Source organism: Aphelocoma coerulescens, chromosome 3, assembly GCF_041296385.1.
Source record: "Aphelocoma coerulescens isolate FSJ_1873_10779 chromosome 3, UR_Acoe_1.0, whole genome shotgun sequence".
NCBI lineage: Eukaryota > Metazoa > Chordata > Aves > Passeriformes > Corvidae > Aphelocoma > Aphelocoma coerulescens.
The window spans coordinates 54,129,141-54,153,746 of NC_091016.1; the positions used below are offsets into that span (position 1 = coordinate 54,129,141).

Sequence of the window (24,606 nt, forward strand, 5' to 3'; positions counted from 1 at the left end):
CAAGGACTGTAGTAATTTAGACCCATTTTCATTATATACCAAGTTTTCATTTGCAGGCATTACACAGTTCCTTGCTATTCTGTAAGAGTGCTGGATCCTTAAAACCTGGGTTTGAAGGTGTATATCTAACATATCCATTACAATGAAATGTCGAAATGCTTATGTCATTTTAGTAATAGTTGCATTGACTTCACTGCATGAACAGCTTGAAATTAATTTAAAAACACTTTAATTCTCAGTGTTACAATCTCTGAGGAAAAGTCACTTCAGTGGTGTAGATTCAATTTTTCAGTTAGACTTTCTTATGACTTTTCAGTTTTTACTGTAGTAGTAATTTCATTCACGGTAGCATTCAGAATTTCTAGTGTTCTGAAAGTTAGTAATACACTCTAAGAATAGGTGGTAACTGCCTAAAATTCTGTGTAATTTAATCAATATATTACCAATGATTTTGTACCAATGGGCCCAGTTGAAGTGCTAGTTTACATAATTGTTCATATGAGTACATTTGCAAAAAGCTTGTGCTAACAAGTCTGAAATGAATGGTTGAATAGTCTCATTTGTGTGCATAAGAAATACAGGCCAGCTGTTTCTGTGGATTTTCAAATAACCAGAGCATGCTTTCCAGTGCTGCTTCGCTCAAGCAAGGTTCAAAAGAGAAGCCAGTAGCTGAGAAAACTTGTGTGTGCACTATGTAGCTATATATGTATCCATCCATACCATTACACAACTTCCACATTGCTCAATAAAACTATGCAGACAAATACCATGCTGACAGAATACCAGTAAAGAGGTATTTCAAGTTTTATGATCATGCAGGCTTAGTCTGTGAAGCTGCAATTTCTGCCCTCAGACAAAATGAATTGACTTTGTGAAATCCTGACCACATTTAATTCTTGGCAAAACTTCTGCTGATTTCAATGGGGGCAGGATTTGACTCTGTAGCCTAGAAATAAGATTCAAGAAAGGGAGAAAAGGTAAAAGATTTTAGTTATATTTTGTGGCCAGGTATATATTATAATATTCATTGCCTTAAATAGTGTTTTCCCAGCCCATCATAAGTAAAGCGAAGCCACAGCTCTTAAAGACACACTTCCTTCCACTGATGGATAAACTAAAGAAAAAAGCAGCAGTGGTTGTATCGGATGAAGAACATCTAAGAGCAGAAGGCAGAGGTGACATGTCGGAGGCTGAACTGCTCATCCTAGATGAGTTCACCACTTTGGCACGGGACCTCTATGCCTTCTACCCTTTGTTGATTAGATTTGTGGACTATAACAGGTATGTGGAGAGGAATAGGTCAATGAATCTCATAAAACTTTCCTTTTTATTGATACCGCATCTTATCCCTTGATGTGCCTAGCACTGAATTAAAGTGGCTTTTACTCAGTCTGACAATCTTGAAGTTGATCAAACTAATGCTTTCTGACTTTTAGGAGGAGCTGGGGTCTTTTTGAGAAGAAAACAAAACAAAATTGCAATCCAAATCTATTGGATTAGAAAGGATTTTAAGGGTTTTGAAATAGGGCATCAAAAAGCCACTTCTACCAGAAAGGATTAAAAGCATATATGATTGGTTTTGTGGACTTGTATCCTTGTAAAATGTTGAAAAGTGATTTCAAAGCATAAAGACAGCGAGGATCATCCCCTTTTTCACCCTTTTACCAAATTTTAGGGCAAAATGGCTGAAAGAGCCCAATCCTGAAGCAGAAGAGTTGTTCCGCATGGTGGCTGAGGTCTTCATTTACTGGTCAAAGTCTCATGTAAGTAATTCCTTGGTAAATACTTGTTTTAATGAGATTTCTTAATCATTAGATCAGTTATTTAGTGGTTATGTTTGTAACATACATTTAATGACAGAAGTGAAACTGCAGATGGCAAAGTAGTAATGACTCCCATTTCTGATACATTTGAAGTGGCAGAGAAGATAGGAGAGTTGGGTAGGTGTTTTGTAGCATAGTAAACTGATTAAAGATGTTTTTCTTGCAGAGTCTGCTTTGTTGTGGGTTTGTTGTTTGCCTGGTTTGTTGGTTTTTTGGGATTTTTTTTAAAATATACTAAGCTCATTGCGTTTTGTGTCCTTACCCTTATTCAGTTATTTTGACCCCATAACCTTTTTGTAATCACACCTAGTAAGCAGTGATGCTTCTTAAATAAAACATGACTCAGTGAATACTGGAATGTGGATACAAAAATGCTGCTAGCAAGGATTTTCTTGCTATTTTCTAAGTCCGTGAGAGACTTTTCTCTCCCACAGAAGAGGTAGCAGAGTTATATAAACAATGAAACATCTGCAGCCTTGAAAAGTCTTGTTTATGGTACAGTAGAAAAATATTTTGACAATGGATGTTTTAGGATTTTAGCCAATCACCCCAAGGGGTGGCGGATCTTTTTCCAATTAGGCTATGAAGAAAAAAGTCTATAAAAGAGTTTGGAAAATAATTAAACAAATCAGTCTTGGTGCACAATTCCTGCCTGCTGGATATATCTTCTCTCCTCCTCCCTACGGCTGCAGGACACGGTGATATACCTTAGGGCATTTTTTTTTTTTTTATACTGGAACACAAAGAATTAAAAACCCCAAAGAGTCTGATTTCTTTCAGGCCTTAGATCTTTGTAAGTACTGTTGTGTGTACTAAATTTCTTTATATGCTATGACTTCAATTCTCTCAAATCTGGGGAACAAGACGCCTTGTAACTTCTGTACTCATGCCTGAATTTGACTGTAAGATTTATTATAAACAACAGTGTGCACAAAGTGTGGTTACACTGTAGATAGGTACTGGGTAATGAAATCACCTGTGTATTCATAATTTCAGTCTTTTATTTAAAAAGTTTCTTATGTACCTGAATATAGTGGAAAATTTGTAATGGGGAAAAAATGAGTGAGTAATTTACTAGTAAGGGAGAACCTGGACAATATTTTTATATTGACTTAGAGGAGGAGTGAGATTTTTATCATGTCTTTTTCATAGCTAGGAGAACATTTCCTTCTCTCTAACATGGGGAAAAACCCCAAACATACACCACCTGAGCTATGCAATGTAAATGAAGCTGAAATTCAAGGACATTGTTGATCATCTGTTCATTTTTACTGTCCTTGTCTTGACTTGTGGATTTTACAGATTTCTACTTAATTTATATTTTTATTTAAGGTGTGTTTAGATAGAATTCTCATATAAGTGCTTCTAACTGAGATCTCCTGTATGTTTCCAGAATTTCAAAAGGGAAGAGCAGAACTTTGTGGTACAAAATGAAATCAACAACATGTCTTTCCTTATCAGTGACACCAAATCTAAGATGTCTAAGGTAGTGTAAAGATTTTTATATTTTTCTCTTTGCAAAAGGAAGGTGTCAAGAAGACTCCAGAGAAGAACCTTTTGTTGTTTGATTTTTTTTTTCTTTTTTTAAATTGTTTTTGTTTGTTTGTTTGTTTTTGGCAAAGAAATCTGTCGAAAACACTGGGTTGAGATTCAAAACACAGTCATTTGAGAAACGCATTGCAAAATATTGGCAATGATAAAATGCCAGTTCCATTGGATAGGGTCACACCTGTATAGGTAATAAGAAAATTGTCAAACCAGAGGCAAGTACAAAGTTGCTAATACAGGTCTTTTGTTTAATATTGGATTTTTTTTTTCCATCTTTACTTTATTCTGCAGGCTGCAGTTTCTGACCAGGAAAGGAAGAAGATGAAGCGAAAAGGTGACAGGTACTCTATGCAGACCTCTCTCATTGTGGCAGCACTGAAGAGATTGCTTCCAATAGGCCTAAACATTTGTGCTCCTGGAGACCAAGAGCTAATTGCACTGGCCAAAAATCGATTTAGCATGGTAGGTACTCTTTTTGCACTTCCAGAAGGTAGAAATATTTACTAATTGAATTCTTTGACTATTTCACCCTGCATTCATTCTTACAGCATGACACAGAGAATCAAGATGATAATTTTTTTTATAAGGGCACAGTGGGTGATTATTGTATATATCTACGTATTTTACTCATGACTTAAAATATTTCAGTTTGAACATAGGATCAGTATGGATCTACTTCAGAATGATCAGTGTATGAATAGAGATAGCATTCAGTAGTTAAAATAGTTATTTTTCTCTCTTAATTTTTAATGCAAAGTAGTTTTTGTTATATTTTATGAAGCTTGAATTTGGTCGGACTTGATCTCAAAAGTCTTTTCCAATCTACTTGATTATGTGACTGTGATAAAATTAAGAACTAGCTGTTTCTCAACTTCTATGCTCAATATCATAACTAAATCCTTTTAATCACTCTCATGTGAATGCAAGAATTTCTGTAGGGATAGACTGATTTAAAAGTTATTCTTTTGGGTATATACTCAAAGTACAATAATGTGATTGTAATTTGGAGTATAGTCCTTTCTCAAGCTATAATACTTTATACACTCTAGTGGGTTATATGACAATTGGACTCCTGAACTGAATGCTATAAAGGATAAGAGCTCTGCAAAACAAACAGAAATCAAATCACAGAAGGCTCTGTTCATGTTACTGATTTTATTTGGTCAAACTTTCTGTATGTGTATATTCGTAATCTGAATTCAGACTCACATTTCGTGTGTTACTGTGAACAGATACATATGATGCCATCCAGAACTTGATCCCGTGAGCTTGGATAAAAAAAGATTTATCTCTGAGATTTTTCTCAGTCTTTCACATTGTCAGTTTAATTCATCATCTGATGAAGCCCAAAGTTGATATTTAAATGAATTACAACTTTTCCTAATTACCTTCTATTCCTAATTTATATGATTTGTAATCTATTGGCAGAAAGACACTGAAGATGAAGTACGAGATGTCATCCGCAGTAATCTTCATCTTCAGGGCAAGGTAATCTATACACAGTTTTTAAATTTGACTTTTCTTTCTTTGAATTCGTTAGTGCCATATAGTGACAACCTGCCTTGGTTCATTAGGATAGCTTGTAGTCCCTTATTCTCTTCTGTCAAGTAACTTGTTTATGTCAACTGTTAAACGTTAGGGTTTTAATGTGTGTACATATGTGTTATATACAATAACATATGGCCCTTCAAATCTCTCTCCATTCAAACCATTAATGCAAAATTGGAGATGGAAGGAAGATCTACCACTGTTTAAACTCCTACTATTATTTGAGATAAAGTCTGCAAAATGCTTAAAGTTTCTTAGTATCAGCTTGAAGTGTAAACGAAAAGGAAGCTGCCATTTTGCTGTACTCTGTAAAGGGGAAAATCTCCAGTTTTCTCAATTTGTTCCTGCTTTTCAGCCCGGGGAAAAGAAGGTATTTTGGGAAAAAGTGTAGATTTTTGTTACTGAATTCCAGTTAGTGCCAGGTGAATAGCTTTAGGGGAAAAGTGCTGAAATGTCTAGTGTAATTAAGCTGTTTTATTAATGCTTTAAATAAAGACAAAGAAGCCAGAATATGGAAGTGTAATAAAATTATGTATGTTTCTCCTCTATTGAAGAAAGATGGAATCATACCTATGGATGTATCTTTACTTAGGATTGTCTTCTACCTCCTCCCCCTGCCCCATGTTTTATTCACCTCAAGAAAAAACTAAACTGGTATTTCCTGTGCTCATTAAAAGTCACAAAAGGGTAAACATGAGTTGAAAATCTGGTGCTTTTTTTTCTGAACACTTTTTAAAAAATCATTCAGAAGTCTAGATTCCTCTGCAATCAGTGCATGGCAGAAATAATTTTTTTTAATGAGTTGGAAGTGAGATGGTTCTTCCTGAATAATATGTGAAGATTAATTTTCTCACATCATGCTTTCCATGTATCGCTTCCATGTCAACAACAAAAGTGTTTTGCATAAAATGCTACAAATAAAAATCCAGTAGTGTTAAATTATAGGGTTTTCACATAGAAAAGTTTACTCTGGAAGCAAAAGATTTGGTTAAATCCTAAGAAGCTTGAAATAATTATCCTTGTATAGCAGATATTGTTATATACTGAGAAGCAGAAAACACACAGGCAAAGTACTAGGAAAAAAGGAATGTTTCTGAAGATCTTAATGACCAATGGTACTTAATGTGCATGCCATGAACATAAAACCCTTAAATATGAGGTGATTTTCTGTATAAACTTCAAGAGTGTTTTCTTAGTGACAACAATAGCTATTTCTGTTCCAACATTGTCATTATGTGTCTGTTGTCATTTTGTGGGCCATGTGGTTAAAATTCTTGCCCGGGTTTTCATGTTGCTAGTTAGCACTTGTCCTCCTGTTTTAACTACTTCAGTTTCTATTTTGTTTCTTCACTTATACATTCTGCTGTTCTGAAATTTCTGTCTGTTACTGCTTTGTTGCCTGGAAGTAATGATACATCCTAATACCTTGATCTGTGCTTTCTCTTCAGAAACTTCTGATGCTTCAATTAAAAGTTTGCTATTGTTAAGCAACTTAACATCTCCTCTGTTTATACTACATGAGAATAAACGTGCTTTTAAATTTCTTAGACTGACGCAGTTTCACAGTGCCTTGGTGATTAAGACAAAAGTAATTTTAGCTAATCCAAAGTACATATTGTTGGATTTTCTAGTTGGAAACTTTTCAGCAATGACTTTAGAATTTCCTATTTTAAAATGAATTCCTGGTGGAAGATGAAAATCTGAAAGAGAGCCATGTAATAGATATATAGATAACAAAACTAAACTGCTCTTGTAGTTAGCTTTATTTTATAGCTATTTGCATATTGCTTTATTAACTTTTAAAAACTCTGATTTTGACCTCTATGTGAAAAGTAGTTAACTACAGGCAAAATGATGATTTATCAGTGACATATTCTAGAGTTAACACTAAATGTGTGTAACTTAATTACTGAATGTGTAATGTCTAAAGTTAAATTCAGTAGTTATGTACAAAATACAATTTATTCCATAATTCTCTGCTGTCATTAGGATTCAGTCACTGTACAGTCAAGTATGATGTTTCTTTTTAAGAAAAATGATGCCATCATGCCTGCACTACCCTTTTGTTGTCTGATTAAGTCAGACATAATGGGAATCTAGGCCAACTGGTCTTACAAATTTAAATTATTAGTTACTACTGTGAATTAATAATGTAATAATGTAACTTAGTTATAATGGTATTTGTGTAAAGTGGCTTCCAAAATATAGGAAAAATACTGCTTTTCGAAAGGCTGGTTTTCTTCCAACTATAGCAATATTCTTTCTTCAAATGGTGTTTTCTGTTAACCACTTCTCATAAACACCTAACATTCTGTTATTTATGTTAGAGTTAAAATGTAATTTATCTAGATTCCTTTTTGGAGTACTGCACTGTTAGAGAATCATCCTTCTGAATCTTTAGCTATTAATGTTGTGGCGTCTATTTCATGCATTTGTCTACCTTTGTCTACATTTGTGCATTTGTCTTCACCCTGTTTCTGTCTTTCCTTTCCTTGCATGCCTGCATGCTGTTACTCAGTACCAAGCCTTTTATTTCAAGAAATTGATGACGAAACTTGCATTCATTTTGACATGGATGAAGCTCAAGTCACCAAAATCTTCTTCCAGCCATTCTAATTCACATCTTGAAATGTCAACTACTCATACCCTTAGAAAACTACCTATACAAAAAAGCTGTACCTTGATAGAATGTGAGGAGTCCTCAGATCAAAAGACATCTCCACCTGTGATTAAAAGGTCTTTTGTGGACTATCCATTCATGATGATCCAGTCAAATGCTCACACAAAGACTGTGGATGTGACAGTTGTTAAGAAATGGAAAAGCCGAAAGGTGGAAGAAATGCCTGCAAAATGTGGCTTTCTAGGTTATAATAAGCTATTAATGAACGACTGTGTAAGTTTTTAATCATTCCTGGAACTTGAGTAAACCGTGTATCATAATATGTTTTGTGGAGGTGAATTAGCATTATTGTCTCACCTTAGGCACAAATTGAAATCTGGATCCACAAAGAAGTTTTAGACAAGTAAGTGTTGAGTTCAAGCCCTATGCAAATCTGTAGGGTTTAGCCTCTAAGTTCTCCAGCCATCTGGGACAGTGTGTCTTCAACAGTAACTGCATAATTAGGAATGATCACTGGCCACAGTTCTCAGTAAAATGGGTCATCAGTGTCATTGGCACAATAAATGGCTGCAAAGTGTGTTGCATCAGTGTTGATTAGCAGAAGGACTGGGGAGACAAAACAAACCAAAAAAGAAATCACTAATTGTCAAACAGAGAACTACAGAGCAGTGAAGTAGAAAAAATGAAATGTAAAGAGAAAAATGTAATAAAATCCATTTTGCTTCTTATGGTTCTTTATAATTTGAAGGCTGATAAGCAAATGAACCTTGAATTAATTTTTCAAAATTATTTTTTAATTTTTAATCTAGTAATCAGTAAAATTAGGATTTTAGAACAATTTAAAAAAATTTATAATAGACATAAATAATAGCAGTACTTCTAATTTTCATGACTGAAAACTAAGTAATCCCGACTAGCAGAGCAACACTTTCAATGTTGTTTCATTTAATAATGGGAAAGGCAGTGTACTAAGTTATGGCTGTGTACCTCATATTCATTACTTTTCCTCAAATATTATATTCATTGCTGGTGCCAGTGCTATTTGTTGACCAATGATCTTTTGCTATTTGTATGATTATTAGTGTTTTAGTTCTGTGGAACAGGTTGCCCACAGAAACTGTGGATGCATCATCTCTGGAAGTATTCAAGGCCAAGTTGGACATGACTCTGAGAAATCTGGTCTCGTGGAAGGTGTCCTTGTGTATGGCAGAGGGGCTGGAACTAGATGGCCTTAAAGGTCCCTTCCAACCCAAAACACTTCATGTTTTATGGAAGCTCTTAAAAAGCATTGCACAAATTAATCGTGATCTCACAGTGTAGTGGATGCTATGTGGGTTAGCCATGTAAAGGTGTAGGATAGCCATATAAAGTGTTTCAGTTGACCTTTGAACCAGTTTCTCTGCTAGTTAAACTATTTGGAACATTTTGCCTTGGTGACATGTGAAATCTTTCTCCTGCAGCTTGAGGATCCCGCCATTAGGTGGCAGATGGCACTTTACAAAGATTTACCAAACAGGACTGAAGATTCCTCAGACCCAGAGAAGACTGTGGAAAGGGTCCTTGATATAGCTAATGTACTGTTTCACCTGGAACAGGTTAGACACACTTTACCAATTCCATTGCTTCTTATCTAAATAAAAGATTCACCCTTTCATTTGTGCTTTGACCTGCTATATTTAATGTTATATTGTTTTTTCTTTCTTTTGATGACTACTGCTTACGTGCTTAGTCTTGTGTTTTGTAGTCCAATATCCTGGTCATATCTATCTCACAGTGTATTTGCAGCAGCTCCAACAACAATTTGTTTGGCCAGTCTGGCCATCTCATATATTCCTTGCTGCATTCAAGAAACAGCAGAAGCAGGTTGGAGGAATCATTTTTTCTGAGAAAGATCTGTCAGAATGTTTTAAGTTGCTTCAGAATCTGGCAAAAAGGTCTACTGTATTATCTAATATTTTTTGCAGTAGTATATGAGGTTCCCATGTAACCTGAACTACTGTAACTTTCATTTAAGTAATTCTGTATTTTATTTTGTGTCCTTTCTGGTAGCAGTATTCTTTAAAATATGACCTTAAAAAATCTCCTATATTGATACATCTTACAGGTTAAAGACTAGTTGATAAATTAATTTTGTGACTTTTCTTTTTGAATTGTTACCTATTTTGCACTTTAGATTTATTCCGTGTTTTTTTTCTTTTTAAAATATAGTGAAAAAAAAGGACATTAACTTGGAGGGTATTCCTAATGGCAGAGATGAACACTGCTGATTGCATACCCTAGACTACAAACTGTCTTCATATAGAATTTACTTTTTTTTTTTTTTTCCCTTTTCGAAGAACATTTGAAAATTCAAGGTTCTCTTGCATTCTCATTAGATTAGTTGGTTTCACTCAGAAAGTTTTCAGATCCGATGTCAGGAAGCTTCCACACTGTGATGAGGTCACTGGTTCGGTCAATAGGAACCTGAGAGATATGCCAGTGTGCTTGTATATACACTCTGCAGACGGTGTGTGATGTGAATATCTGTGTCCCGTCTGTTGCATCACACAGCTCTTCTTTATATAGTTGGCCAGCCTTGATATGGACTTGCTGCAAGTTCAACAGCCTTATACAGTTTTGTAGAAGAGAATGAGGAGGAGTCACTAAATTTTACCTGTTGCTGAATATGTGTGGAGAAAGCAAAACATGATAGAATATGGAAGCAAATCCTTGTCAATCATAGTTTGCCTATGAGAGACAGCGAGACAGGAGAATGGGTGCTGATATAGGGTTGCTGTGAGGAAAGAAGGCTAGAGAAAAGCTAGAAACATAGGGGAGAAAAAGGTTTTCTCTTTTACCCTAGTTTTATCCAAGTTGACAGCAGTAATACAGAACAGGATGGATTCTCATTGTAATACCAGATCAACATTTAAGATCAGTACTTCTGGTCAGACTTAGCCAAGTAAATGCTTTGCTTGTTGTCAAGCAAATGCTTTCTGCCTTTTTTATGACTACCTTTCACCTATTTCTTTAAAGATTTAGCCCCACAGCTTTACTTATCTTCTGTAGGAGCTTTTGTTACTGAAATGGGAAATACGGTGGTTTTAAAATGAGTGAATATATGAGCACTGCATCTGTTTTTGTGATAGTCTTGAGTAATCCTTTGCTCTCTGTATACAAACACTCTGTTCTCCATATATACATACTCGGAATGCTTTCTGTATTGCACTTGTAACAATCAGTTCATTCTTTGTGTTTTCTTTCCAGGCAGAGCTAACTTCTTTGTTTTTATTGTTTTCAGAAATCTGCTTGCGTAGGCCGAGGCTATTTCTTTTGGGAAAGTATAGAGGGATTTATAATTGTTTGTGAAGATATTACTAATTACCTAACTTTCACATTTGGATTTGAATGACTTTTAAATTACTAGTGCTGGCTTTTTTTTTGTGACAGTAAACATGTTTGCTGTGAACACTTTTTTATACTTTCTCTTAAAAAAATACTTTTTATTTGCATTTTATCTTTTAGAAGGAACTTGTTTAAGATTGTTACCATTTAATCTTACAAGTATAATTACATATTTCACTGAATAGCAGTGTTTTTGTTCATTTAATTAAATGTTCATTTTTTAACTATTAACATTTTTTTGTATTTCACTAAACTGGATAACTAAATTTGGGTTGAATATTGGCTCTACATAAACATCAGAATTGTCACTACATATTTTACATATAATGCTTGACTTTGTTGCAAGGGAGAATTACTAAGTCTTTCAGAGTAGAAATACTAACTTCCACTGCCTTCTTTGATGCTGTTGGAACACAGAGGAGCATAGTTGTTTGTAGAAGAAACAAACCCTCCATAAAAAAACCAAACAGCACCCCCCAAAAGTCATCCCCCTCTTAACTCTACAACAGTTGTGTAGGTTAAATCAAATTATATAATCTTTATGGAAGATCTGTGAAATAAATCACAGAAACTCTGAATAGGCTGTGGGAAAAGAGTGATCTGTAGCACAGCCTGCAATCATAGTTCCCTGTTATCCAGTCAGGCTGTCTACAGAAGTATGCAAGTGCTCTTCAGCACAGTAGTCATTTTCTTCAGATGGTAACAAGGATGAAAGGTAGAAGAAAAACTCTAAAAGTGTAAAAGATGAAGATGGAGCACACCCAATTTCATGTCATGCTACTGTAGAGCCAGGATGCAGAAAGAGAATATATCTTAAGATGAAGCTGTAGTTTTATGAAATGTAGCTAAAGTGTTTTGATGTATTTTATGTACATTCTGTCTGTGCTAATTCATGGAAAAGATTTAGTCTTAAGTCTTTGTAGTTGTCACTTTTTCTTAAAGTTAATTCCTTTCCGTTGTAGCTCATCATGGTACATATTACAAATAAAAGATGATTGTATCCATGAAAATTTCTTTAAAAATATTTTCTGATGGAATGTGAAGCTGTACAATTTACCTGTACATGTGTAAAGAGTTACATATAAAAGATAGAATGAATGAAGATTCTTTGCATTGAAAGTTAAGGTCTTCTGAGAGATGGCCTTATTTGCGATAGTATTCTATCTAAAAGATAGAAAAACTTGAATGAAGTGAAAAAGAAGAATATCTGTATCATACCAGGAAAGGGAGATTCTTGCTTTAAGTTTATTTTCTAAATTCTGATTCTATGATTTGGCTGAATGCTTGAACTCTGTAACATTTTTTCTGATCTATTCCTCTTCTGTTCCTTTTCTACTTAATTTATCTGTTAACTAACATTTTCACTAATATTACTATTTCCAGGCACTAGGGACATTGCATCATTATTTTTCCACGTGTATTTTCTGTAACAGGTGGAGCATCCTCAGCGTTCCAAAAAAGCAGTGTGGCATAAGCTGCTGTCTAAACAGAGGAAAAGAGCAGTAGTGGCCTGCTTTAGAATGGCACCATTGTATAATCTGCCAAGGTGAGAGCTATCGTATTCTGTCTTTCACAAATGCACTAATATTCATATGGAGCTATTTGGCAAGATCAAAGGAAAAAAAATAGTAAACCAGTAATTGATAAACTACTTAATAATACAGTTTGTATATTGCTTTCTTTTATTAGGTTTAATTACTTTTTTCTATATTCTGAAAAAAATAACAAAAAATATAATTTTCAATTTCTGATTTCAAGTCTAATCCTGAACATTAAAAAAATGCAATTATTTGAGCACAATCCAAATTTATCTATTGCTGTTATGTTAATATTTAAATTAAAATAATAGGAAAATATTTTGAATTAAAAAATAAAACAACAATGTGGCAATGTATTTTATTTAATTATGATTTTTAAATTTCTTTAAAGTTTTATTTATTATCTGTTCCTAAATAATTATTACTATGTTTTAGTATCCGTTTTACATGTTAGTGGGACACAGTTTTAAACAGAACATTTTAATGTAATTTTATTTTAAATGGGTGCATTTGACCATAGAAATTTTGTTTCCCTTCTAAATTGTTCTTGTAATGACTGGACAGTTCTTCAAGCTAAAGGAAATTCATATTGACTATATCTTGTTTTTAAAAGTTTACAGCTTTTGTTTTAAATGTTCCTTTTTAGACACCGAGCCGTCAATCTCTTTCTTCAAGGCTATGATAAATCTTGGATTGAAACAGAGGAACACTATTTTGAAGACAAACTGATAGAAGACTTAGCAGTATGTCTGGGTGAAAGGGTCATAAGAATGTATTATGGATTAACATTTATCTTGCATAGTAATAATTATAAATCTGTGAAGTACCTAAGATACCACCTAAGCTATCTCTTCCCAAAGGGATGAGCTATAACCAAGTCACTCTGATAGCTTTTTAAAAATTACAAATGATGGAGATTCCAAAATCCCCTCAGGCAGTTTGCTTCAGGGCTTCAATAATCTTTTATAAAGCTTTTTTTCTAAATTACATATCAATTGCTATCATTCCCCTATTTCTTATCTTCTGCCCTGTGGAAAACTGGAACAGCCTATTCCCTCCTGTTTTGCAGCTAACCTTTGTGTATTTGAGGACTACATAATGCACATTAAAGCTGTTTAAGTCAAAAGGTTAGAATATGAAACTAGAGGAATTCTAGTCTTAGATCAATCAGTTCCTTAGAAGCTGTCAGAGTCTGCTTCTTCTTCACAGAAGAATCCTCTTGTCAGGAATATGAGGATTTTTCCCAATGGTGAAGTGTTAGAGCCATATCTTTAGCCCTGTAAATACCTATGGTGGTTTTCAGTTGAGTCTGGGGTCCTCATCCCTTAAAATTGTCTCTCTGAAAGGTAGGTTTTTCACAGGTTGGGCAAGAACTAGTACTAGGAATTCATACTGGGAAGTCCAACAGAACACAGTCTGAGATCAGTCCTTTCATTGTAAGGAGAGCCTGCTCTCTGCAGTAGAGAGAGGAAGTTAACTGTAAAATTTCTATTAGAAAAGAAGTAATAATTTGCTTTTACTGCTTAAAGCTTGTGCTTAAAACCAGCTACCCAAGTTGTAAACAATTTTGAAAATTAGGATCAAAATAGTGAAAGGGAAATCAGTAGGAATGAACTCAACACAGACAGACTATGGAAGTTCAGTTTTGCCTGCACACATGCAGAGTTAATTTCTTGTGGCATCCTTATAGTAGGATCAAGCATTGTGAAAAAACAAGAGACTTCTACAAATGTTTACTTTGTATACAGACTTTTAAACTGATATCCTTAAGTATCCCAACACAATGCAAGTAGTGCAGGTTCAATCTCAAAAATAATTATATTTCAGCAGTTGGGAGCATGAGTGTGCAGTGGAATAACACAATTCTTTGCATGTGTGCATGTATGTGCAGGTGTGTAGATGTAAAGAAATAACCCAGCATGGTAATTTGGCTACACTGACATGAAGGGTTATCTCCTTACCTCCCTGACAAACCTATGTACTTACTAAGTTTATTAATAACTCTTTGCCAACAGGTAGCTTGAGTGAAAAACTGTCTCAGAGAAGACAGAAACAGACTGGCCTGGATTTTATATCATCCCTTATTAAAAAACTACAGGAATTTCCTTGTAATTCCTCAAACCTACAGATATGTGTATTCCCATTGATCTTTTAAGTAGAGATGTATTGCACCTTTCAATCAAACGATCACACAAAACTCCATCTGTCTTTTAAATAAATTTCTATCACATTCTTGCTGCCATAGAGCATTCACTCTCAGAAGGGTGAATCCAGAATGCTTTGTGGACATCATGAAAGTTGTAGTTGTCTTTTGTTGAAGGTTCCTCTTAGAGAAACTATACCCTGGTGTAGCAAGGAATTTAAAATTTATTGAACTGTCAAGATGGAATCACAGCCCAGGCTGTGGTGGCAGAACTCATCTGGAAGGGAAGAAAAGCGGTGCCTTGGGCTCTCTAATGTATTCTTGAAGGATTGTCTGAAGTTTCTGGACTGTTCACATACTAAGCAGGAAAATGGATCAATCCAGGACTCAGGAACTGTGGGCAAGATTCCTGTCCTTTAACTCTCTGTAGTTAGTAAACTGCAATCTTTTATGCTGTAGTGAGTTCTTTCTCAATACTGAGAATCTTGGCCATTCTTTTCTGCTAAGTAAAAATAATTTAAAGGAACAAATACAGTCAAAGCTACCCTCTTCCTGACTTTGCCAGATCCAGGCAATTTATAGACTTGTGGTAAGAGCTTTTTCTGGGATGTGGGAGTTGATAATTTCCATCACATAAAAGCAGAGAACTGAACTGAAGCTTGCAGTTTTGTTCCATGAATCTTCTGTCCTCAAGTCTATTATACAAAAGTCATACTGCTTCTTCCACTTGTAAAATTAAAGGAGAAAAGTATGCCCTTGTCCTCTTTTTGAGCAGCTTAATTGTGCTGATTCCTAATTGTGATTCAACAAATCAAACCTCTGAGGGAACTAGATTTTTGATATTTGATGTTAACATCATTTTTATTAATCTTAAAAATGCTTCTGCTTAAATAAATAGGTTATATGAACACTTAAGCTTATTTGACATAACTGTTGATTTGTTTTATTGGTAGATGTTATTGGACATAACTTGTAAGAAAAATATGTTTAATAGAAATTTAGATTATATAAAATAATAATATAATTAGATTATATAAAATAATATTTTTTAAGTCTTCAAGATTTAGAAATGGCAGCTAAACCTTACCCTATTGGTTTTATCTTCTTATGTTACATTCAGTTAAAGCTTTTTGTTTTACACCTACGTAACTATAGGGCAAATGTCTCAAGACATTGAAAATTAAGCATACTTATTTCCCAGAAATGTCAGAAAATCATTTGATTCTAGTGTTCATGCTGTGCTTAACAATGCACACTCATTGATGAATTTGATCCTCCATTTAATTGCAATAAATCTATGTAAACTAGTAACATATTAACAGAACTTCTGCCCTTTTGTTTCATCAGTTTTTATAGCATAGGGAGATACTCTGGTTGATAACATTATGAAGTACAGAATACTGCCAGTTAATTAAAGAGAAAGGTCAGCATTCTAAATGAGATTGAAACAAAGAGAAGGGGAAGACATCCGTCATTGTTCTGGTCTTGTTACTGATACTGTAAATCACATTATCACATACTGAAAAATGTGAAATGAACCTTGTATGGTGATCATAGAGTGGCATATGAAACAATAGTTGTGCATATATGTCAACTGAAGGGAATTCTCAGCTGCAGCTGCTCATGTTTGGTACAGCTGAGTGGGAAAGGTGGACTTCACAGGCTTATAAGAAAGAGTAGTACTCATAGACCACCTATAAGCATTCCCACAGGAATCTGTTTGGCATGCAAAATTTGTTTTCTTAATGGACAACAATCCATTTTCCTTGAATCTCTGAAGTGGCCAAGCCATCCTTATTGCTTAACAGATAACATATGACAATATAGTAATTTATTACTTGTGCTCTCTTATCAATGCATGGAATTCTTTTTATCTGTATTTTGGTGTATAGTGCTAGGTGAAAACAAGGAGGAAGTGTGGGCATATTTTATGCAACCAATTTTCTTTGAGCTACCAGAGTCTTCATAGAAAAAAGTGCCTGGATGAAGCAATTTTGTTAATAACCTGATAGATAAAACTTACTTTCTTAAATGTCTTTTGGCAAAACACAAGAAGTCGGAGGACAGATTTGTATAGGTTTTTTTCTGAGCACTGCTTTGGTAGTTGTCATTAAAGTATTTAGGACTACATTTTTCTTTCAAAGAAAACTAACTAGAGCTGTCTAAAACTGAAAGCAAAATAACACATTAGAAAAGAACCCTCTTTATTTATATAAATATATAAATATATAAATATATAAATATATAAATGCATTTATATATATCATTGAATCATATATAATATTTTTTGTACATTATTGATTTGTCATCTCCTAAAATTCTACATCCCGCCAACATTACTGTTGTTGGTAGATAGAGCTCCTTGTGTCTAAAACTACTGCTGAGCTTCAGCTTTGGATTTCTTCTACTTCAAAGTCTCTCATAATTTCTCAGTGAACATTTTACTTGGAATAGACTTGAAACAGGATTCTATTTTTATCTGATGAAGCTGCTTAGCATAGTGAGCAACAAACAGTATAATAGTAAATGCAGGCATCTGTTTACCACTGGTTCTGGATAACCGACTAAAAGATTGAAGTTATTCTCAGAATCTAGGGGAGGGGGTTAATTTTTATGAGGAGAGGAAATCCAAAGCTTTGCAAGTCATATCATCTTTGTGAGTCTTCATGGTCATAAACACAGTCAGGGTTCAGTTTTTTCATACTTTGTTGGAAGTTGCATCCTCCTGGCTGTCCAAATCAAAATTACATATGTTAATATTTAATGTTTAGTAAATTGCACAGAGTAAAACATTTTTCACTATAGATAATTAAATGTACTTTAAAAATCTTTTTTTCCCTAAAGAAACCTGGGGAGGAACCACCAGAAGAAGATGAAAGCCTTAAAAGAGTTGATCCTTTACATCAACTTATTCTGCTATTCAGTCGAACAGCCTTGACTGAAAAATGGTAGGGATGGTGTGAGAGACTACAGAATGTATGCAGATTTTCAGAATACTCCTTTATTTGAAGTCTTATATGTCTCTTTTCAAGTGAGATTACCTAATCTAGGCCAAAACATGTGTATGAACATATGGTGAGTTTGAGTTACACTCAAACCTCTTTAGCTTGTGGTATGTAAAGAGATTTTAACAGGACTTTTTCACAGTTATGGATGCTGTGTTCAGGGCATACTACTCCTCTGTCTTCTGTCTATGTTCCCTATTGACAGTTATATTCAGAATATGAAGTAATTCTAAGTATAATTGAAAAATTAACTATATTCACTTTATTGGAAGGTGTTTATGAATTTCTGAGTACTGTGTTTGTAGCTGGCTATACTTTTCCATTTGTATAAGTTAATCAAGTCTTAATTTTCCAAAAAATACTTTTGTTATTATTTTTGAGCATAGAAATTATTTAAAAATATGCATAAGATGTTTAAAAATATCTTGGCACTTCAGTTCTACTATAATGACTCTAATCTTCCTCATTTACCTTTCCTTTGTCTATTAACCAGCAAATTGGAAGAAGATTTCCTGTATATGGCTTATGCTGACATTATGGCAAAGGTAACTTGTTTGGTATCTTTTGCTTATTTTGTGTTTTAATTAAGTTAGTGAGGAAGATCAAGAGAAATAATTTGTGAAGTGTTATCAGTAAATTGCGAGTCATCAGTAAATGTTTTCTTTCTACATGGTATCAGAGCTGCCATGATGAAGAAGATGATGATGGTGAAGAAGAAGTGAAGAGTTTTGAAGTAAGATTATACTTCTTTTTTTTTTTTTTTCTTGTCATGTTAGACATTATTTCATAGCTTCCAGCTGACATTTATGTTTCTTGGTTCATGGCTTACTGCAGCTTATTATGCCAGTGAACTGCATGTCACAAGCTGGATATGGCAGATATGAGTCTCCAGATTAATACTAGTGAAAGAAAAACATGCACAATAACACATAATATAAGATTATATAGAGAGTAATTTAGTGGATCTTACATATTTATCTCATTGATTTCAACTTTTTTAGTTATATATTACAGACAATGACTTATTCTAAAAGTCTGATAACAACAGACTGTATATTTTAAATTATTCTGCCCTCCCTTTAGTTTGGATTTCTAAAATACTTAAATAATACTATTTTTTGCAGTAGTCATTTGCATTCAGTACCAGTAATTCATACAGTGGTTTTATGTTCACATATATATTAGTGCTTCTTAATAAAATGTGAAGTTTTGTTCATCGGTACTGCTAAGATTTTTGTTTATGTTGAGAGCAGGAAATCTTTATTTATTGTTGTTTACTGTTGAGTTTTTAGTGATCATCACTGTTTAAGAATATACATATGAGTTGATTACAGGTGTAAGAGATGAGTCCTTGTCATGTGCTTGTTCTGGGACCTGTCTCTCTTTTTCCATTAATAAAATGGAGTTTGCAAGAAATTTGTCTCTTCTGAGGGAATTAGCTTGTTAATATTTTTAATATTTTAATGTCTTTTGGCATATTACAATTCTGACATTAAAAAGTGTCTCTTATGTCTTTCAACTCAATTAATACTTACATTTCATATCTCTACTAAAACACAGAAACAGAAATAAACACTTCTATTATGTCTTTTAAAAATTCTAAATATACTGGTTGTTTTGCTGTAAAGCTATCTGTGCTGTTCTAAATGCTGAGGAGTGGTTTGGTCATTTTTACTTTTATTCCATTGTTTTATAAACACAGAATGTTCTCTATGTTTTCTATATGATGCTGCATGATATAGCACTGAATTACTTAAGTACATATTCCCTATTTGACTGTATAAAGAAATCAGAATATCGATACTAAAGTCTTTTCAATCACTTAAAAATTACAAGTAATATACATAATATATAAATTTTTGTTTCTTGGTAAATATCTAAGTATGAAACCAAATTTCAGTGGGTTTTTCTGATTTTTTTTTCTTTTCCTCTGGGAATGCAATATCTGACTTACTATTGACTAAACAAAGAATATTCATTCCTATAAGTTTCTATCACCTAGCTCGTACGTGCTTGTTAGATATCAAAACCTTGTGCTTATAAATGTGAAAATTTATAAATAGGAAGTCATTAAGGTGGATGAAGAAATTTATCAGTAAGGAATTTGTCAGTGCTCCTTACCTAAATTATAATGTTCAGCATTCAATTTTTTGTTTTGAGAGAAGATCCTATTCATTTGTTTCTCTTTATTATTTTTCCTGTAGCTGTGAAACTTATGCTTAAATAATGTGTTTATATGTTCAAAAGACAAGTTTGTGTATGTATTTGGTCAGTCACCTGCAGCAAAAAATTTTGGACTTCTTTTTCTTATTACTATTTCGCTTCTTCCTTGCCCTTCCTTAAGGTGACAGGATCACAACGCAGCAAGGTAAAACAAAAAAAATATGTGTGTATTTGTCTGGGTCTAATTTTGTGATTTTTCAGGCCCAACATCTTGGATAAGTTCAATTAAAGGGTCTTGAAATCGTTTTTAACATTTCAGTTCCAGCATGACATCTCTACCAAATCCTTTTTTGTGCACAAGTTCTTTAAATATTGCAGGAATTATTTATGCAGAATATACCATATAAATTTGTGATACTGTTTTGGGGAAAACAGTGTCATTTGGCTTGTCCATGTTGTTTTGCTGTTCATGCCTTTTGTGCATTAGTTACCTTCTTTATAACTTATCTGCTTATAACTTAATTTGAATTATTAAAACAACTTATTTGGCTATTAAGGGAAAGTAGTTGAGCTTTTCTTCTGTATCTGAGCAGACAGACATTTCTGATATAGTGGTAGACTTGTTTCCAGTATCTGTCACAGAGAGAGCATCAGTCATAGTTCACGTCTGATTCAGATCCTTTGGAACTGACTGAGTCCTTAGCCTTCATCATTACAGTATTTGATAGAAATTCCTTAGCTACTCCTTACCTGAAATGATTCCTAGTTGTTCCATGTTTTCTCTAGAAACATAGAGGCAATAGCTCCGAAATTTCAGGGTCAATTTTTTTATTGGCTCAATTTCTTACACAGCCTTTTGTGTTTCATCATGAAAGCCTCACCATTTGTTCTAAAGGGTGTCCCATGGCTATGCAGCAGACTACTTGCCTGCTTCATGCAGGTAGACGTCTCAGTTCCCATTGTTGACTCAGGCTGCTTGCTGGTAGTGCTGCAAGGTTGATATTCTGGGAGAAGGTGTGGTTCTGAGATGTTTAAATAAAGTTATTTGTGCTGTGGCTAATGACAGCCAGAGTAAATAAAGATGAATTGCTTGAGATTTGACATGCACAGATTTAGCTAATGGTCAGGCTTCAGTCAGTAACTTCAAATTTAATTTCCTATGGGTAATGTAGGGAAACAATTATAACCTTCTCCGTGGAAAAGAGCAGGATGATTTTGGTATTTTGTTTGCTAGCCTTCTGTCAACATTCAGATCACAAAAGAAGGAGGTTCCCATGCATCTGTGGGGAGAGAAGATGTATTTCAGGATCAGCTTTACTCTTACTCCTCCAAAAATTTGCACAGGTCTATTCCACCTTCATACAATAAAGGCATTATCCTGGAAGATGCATGTGCTCACAAAAAGTTATTTAAGACATATTGTAATTGCTACAAACACAAAGTGCATATTTAAAAACCCCAAAGAAAATATATAAGCAATCTAATAATTTCTTCTTTTTTTAATTCTAATAACTCAGCTATTGAAATATTGCATATCTATCACTCTGCTTACCTGGTTACCATACACTAAATCTTATATGCTCCATAGAAAATTTTCTGTCTTGTCAACTGTGACTGTTTTAAAAGGGACAAAAAAGCACAAGAAGAAATAACCCTTGCTTTCTTCATACATGACAGGAAACAGTTGTGCAGATGCGAAACTGTATATACCAGCTGCGTGTGTGCTTGTGTGTGCATTTGTGTGTTTCTTTCTGTCTGGTAATTAAACTTCAATGTTGAAGGCAGTTCTTTTATTCTATCCTGTGTGTGCATGTGAAAAGACTGACTTCAGTTTGTATGGGGATAAAAGTCTACTGCTCCTCTAGACTTTAAAAATATGTGGTGTTTGAAGTCTTGAATCTTTTCACAGTCAGAGCAACAGAGACATTTGGGCAAGCTGAGAATGTGATGAAAATACCGAGTGTATCTTATTGACAGTTTTTATGTCCATATCTCATGCAGTGTAGTACATGCACTTTTGTACAATTAATCTGTATTGGGTTAGTAGTGTGGACAATAGGGAGGTAACAATAACGTTCTCTGTATGTTGGTATGTTCCTGTAAGCACTTACCTGCTAGTATTTGCTTTGAGTTATTATAGGTATCTTTGCCCCTTGCCCTTTTGCCTCTAAGTTAATTTTCTGTCATATTGAATAGATGCTCAATTGACTCCCTGTAAAGTTGGTGTCACCGTCCCCTTTGACTCTATCTGATAGGAAATTCTTTCAAATCAAACTGTTTCACTAGCTGAATGCAAATAATTTTCTGCATTTGAGTCACTGCTACATACTAATGTGCTCTAAATATGAGTAGGATGGGAACACAAGGGAAGAGTCAAAATCTAGCTCTTATTTTTAAACTCATTTTTATTAAATTGATTTAAATTGACTCCTCGCAGGAAGAAAATAAATGGGAGAAAGGGAGCTTCCTATGTCAGTTCTTTTCATTCCTGTTGCTGAAAGGTAGCAACTTTGTTGATAGACTTCTGTATTCACCACCTTTTTGACAAAATGATACATTGTGCTGTCACCTCAGACAAAAATTTTCAAGTTTCAGTACATACAAATAATGCAACCTCCTAAGGCTCCAGACCATTGAAGATGGCTGCCTTTACCTCTTACTGTCACAAATCCTGAATAAACCACTGAATCCATATACGACGTATTTACAATCAGTAACTACTTATTATACGAATTAAAATCAGACTCCATAATCAATTTATCAGTTCTAAGAAAGTAACCATTCCAATCAGTATGTAAAAATATGTTTTTCATCAGTTTTTGTTACATGTGATGGATTGTATGAAACCTAATATATGGTTTCACTCTCTACACTACAGAATTAATTATTTGTGCATAGAGTTGTTTGGGTGGGAAAGGACCTTTAGAGGTTCTGTAATCCAAATGCCTTGAAACAAGCAGTGATGCTTCAGTGGTGAAGTCCAAAAGGAGTGAGTTAGGAAAAATTCAGTTTTATTTATAGAGCAGCAACCAACATATATTTTACTTAAAGAATTAAAAAATATATAAAAGTATATATATAAAAAGATATTATTATGCATGACTACTTGATATTTTAGTTACATAGATTATGCATGCCTGACATTGAAATGAACAGATGTTTTGCCATTGTAAGACCTGCCTAGTAGGATTTGTTCTCTGGATTAAACAGAAGTCTTGAAAAGTATAAAATATGAAGACAATTCAAAGGAGAAGCTTTCATCTTCTAATAGCTGAAAGTAATTTCTCCTCTTTCCATCTTTTTGTTTATTCTCTTTAACTGAATTTTGTGATTTCATATTGGAAAAAAAAAGAGGAAAAAAAGAAAAAAGAATGTTCTGTAGAAGTAGGATCTTATGCCAGCAGTCTGTGTCTTGGAGCTTAGTGGTGGCAGCAAACAAACCTCTCCATATGTCTTAGCTCCAAGGGAGACTCCAAGAATCAGTTTATGTATGAATTAGGAGAAAATTAAGAATTTCAGTGACACACTTGTCAGTTACAGCTTCTCTTTAGTTTTAACAAGTTTGTTGCCTACAAATTCAAACTAAAACTTTTGGTTTTGCTCAATGTATTTTGGCATATGATTGCCTATAATGATTTTAAAAAAAAAGAAGAAGTCAAAAATATTTGGGTTTCTGCTTTCAAAGAGTATAATTCTAAGGTTTCCTTGGTTTGGTAGGTTGCTGGAAAAAGTCTATAATATGAGAACACATGTACGTACATTTATAAGTGGTCAATGTTTTCCCATTTGAATTGAAGGCATCCAAGATAAAATAGATTTGTTCTTCATTGAAGATTGGTTTTGTTTGGGGTGTGTTTCTTTTTGGTTTTTTTGGGGATTTTTTTTGGTTTTTTTTTTTTTAAATCTGTTTAATTAGTTTAAATGTTTCATTTAGTGAAGTATTTTTGCTGTTATTGTGATGGTTTCGTGAATGACAGAAAACTCAAATCATTGGCTAATTATTATGGTAGTTTTCTTGACTTCAACTGACAAGCAAGTGGATAAAGTGCAAAAAGCTGAAACTGGTAGCACAGATAGCGATGTAAACAGTAAGGGCATCTTAGAGAAATCGGGATAACTTTATTAACTTAGTATACTTGGTAGGCAATGGGTGGCCCACTTCATCTAAGTGCTGCCATCACATATATATTTAGATATATGCATTGACTTTGCATGGAGAAAGCAACAGTGAAAATGCATTGTCAAGCTGAAGAAGGAACCATGATCTTTGTGGGTTATCATCAAAGAATGGTTGCTTTCAAAAGAAATGCTTGTGGTGTTTTTTGTTGGTGGATTGCTTTGTTTAGTTGGTTTTGGTTTTCTTTTTCTGGTCTGTTTTGTTACTAATATCTTGATTTCCATTGGAAATGCCACTTCTCTCATTTTAAGCTGTTTGGCAATGCCTCTTCCTACTGTTCTTCTGTAATGCCATTGCAAGAAGTTAGTCTGTAGATTATGCAGATACGTCTTCACTGTAAGCATTCTTATAAATCTTTGATAATCTTATCAAAAAATATTGTACAATGAAAGTAGTATAGCTGGTGTTAGGCTTGTGAATAATAAATTTTGCAGTGAAAGATGAAAGGGTGTTGGGTCTAAAACTAAAAGTATCTAGAAATAGGAAATAGTTTTTAAGAAAAAAATGCTGATCAATTTTCAATGACTTCTGAAGCAAATGAAAATATTTTGTTGTAGCAGCTATACTGAACCTGTGATGTCATGGTTTTCTGGTGGTTTGTGCGTGTGGTGTGTGTGCGCGTGCGTGTATGTTTCTGTTTTGTTTTTGTTGAACTCC

At 34.0% G+C, this 24,606-nt stretch overlaps 1 protein-coding gene across 5 annotated transcripts in view; it reads left to right on the forward strand.

Annotated features, from left to right (window-relative positions):
- RYR2 (ryanodine receptor 2) overlaps positions 1 to 24,606 on the forward strand; it is a 392,986-nt gene that overhangs the window by 313,494 nt on the left and 54,886 nt on the right. For all 5 annotated transcript variants that reach the window (XM_069010345.1, XM_069010346.1, XM_069010347.1 and 2 more), the window contains 12 exons: positions 1,041 to 1,281; positions 1,676 to 1,763; positions 3,217 to 3,309; positions 3,663 to 3,833; positions 4,800 to 4,859; positions 9,000 to 9,134; positions 10,820 to 10,854; positions 12,356 to 12,469; positions 13,108 to 13,204; positions 17,449 to 17,552; positions 18,103 to 18,154; positions 18,289 to 18,342. In XM_069010345.1, coding sequence (XP_068866446.1) covers positions 1,041 to 1,281; positions 1,676 to 1,763; positions 3,217 to 3,309; positions 3,663 to 3,833; positions 4,800 to 4,859; positions 9,000 to 9,134; positions 10,820 to 10,854; positions 12,356 to 12,469; positions 13,108 to 13,204; positions 17,449 to 17,552; positions 18,103 to 18,154; positions 18,289 to 18,342 — 1,244 coding nt within the window. The remainder of the gene's footprint in view (positions 1 to 1,040; positions 1,282 to 1,675; positions 1,764 to 3,216; positions 3,310 to 3,662; positions 3,834 to 4,799; positions 4,860 to 8,999; positions 9,135 to 10,819; positions 10,855 to 12,355; positions 12,470 to 13,107; positions 13,205 to 17,448; positions 17,553 to 18,102; positions 18,155 to 18,288; positions 18,343 to 24,606) is intronic.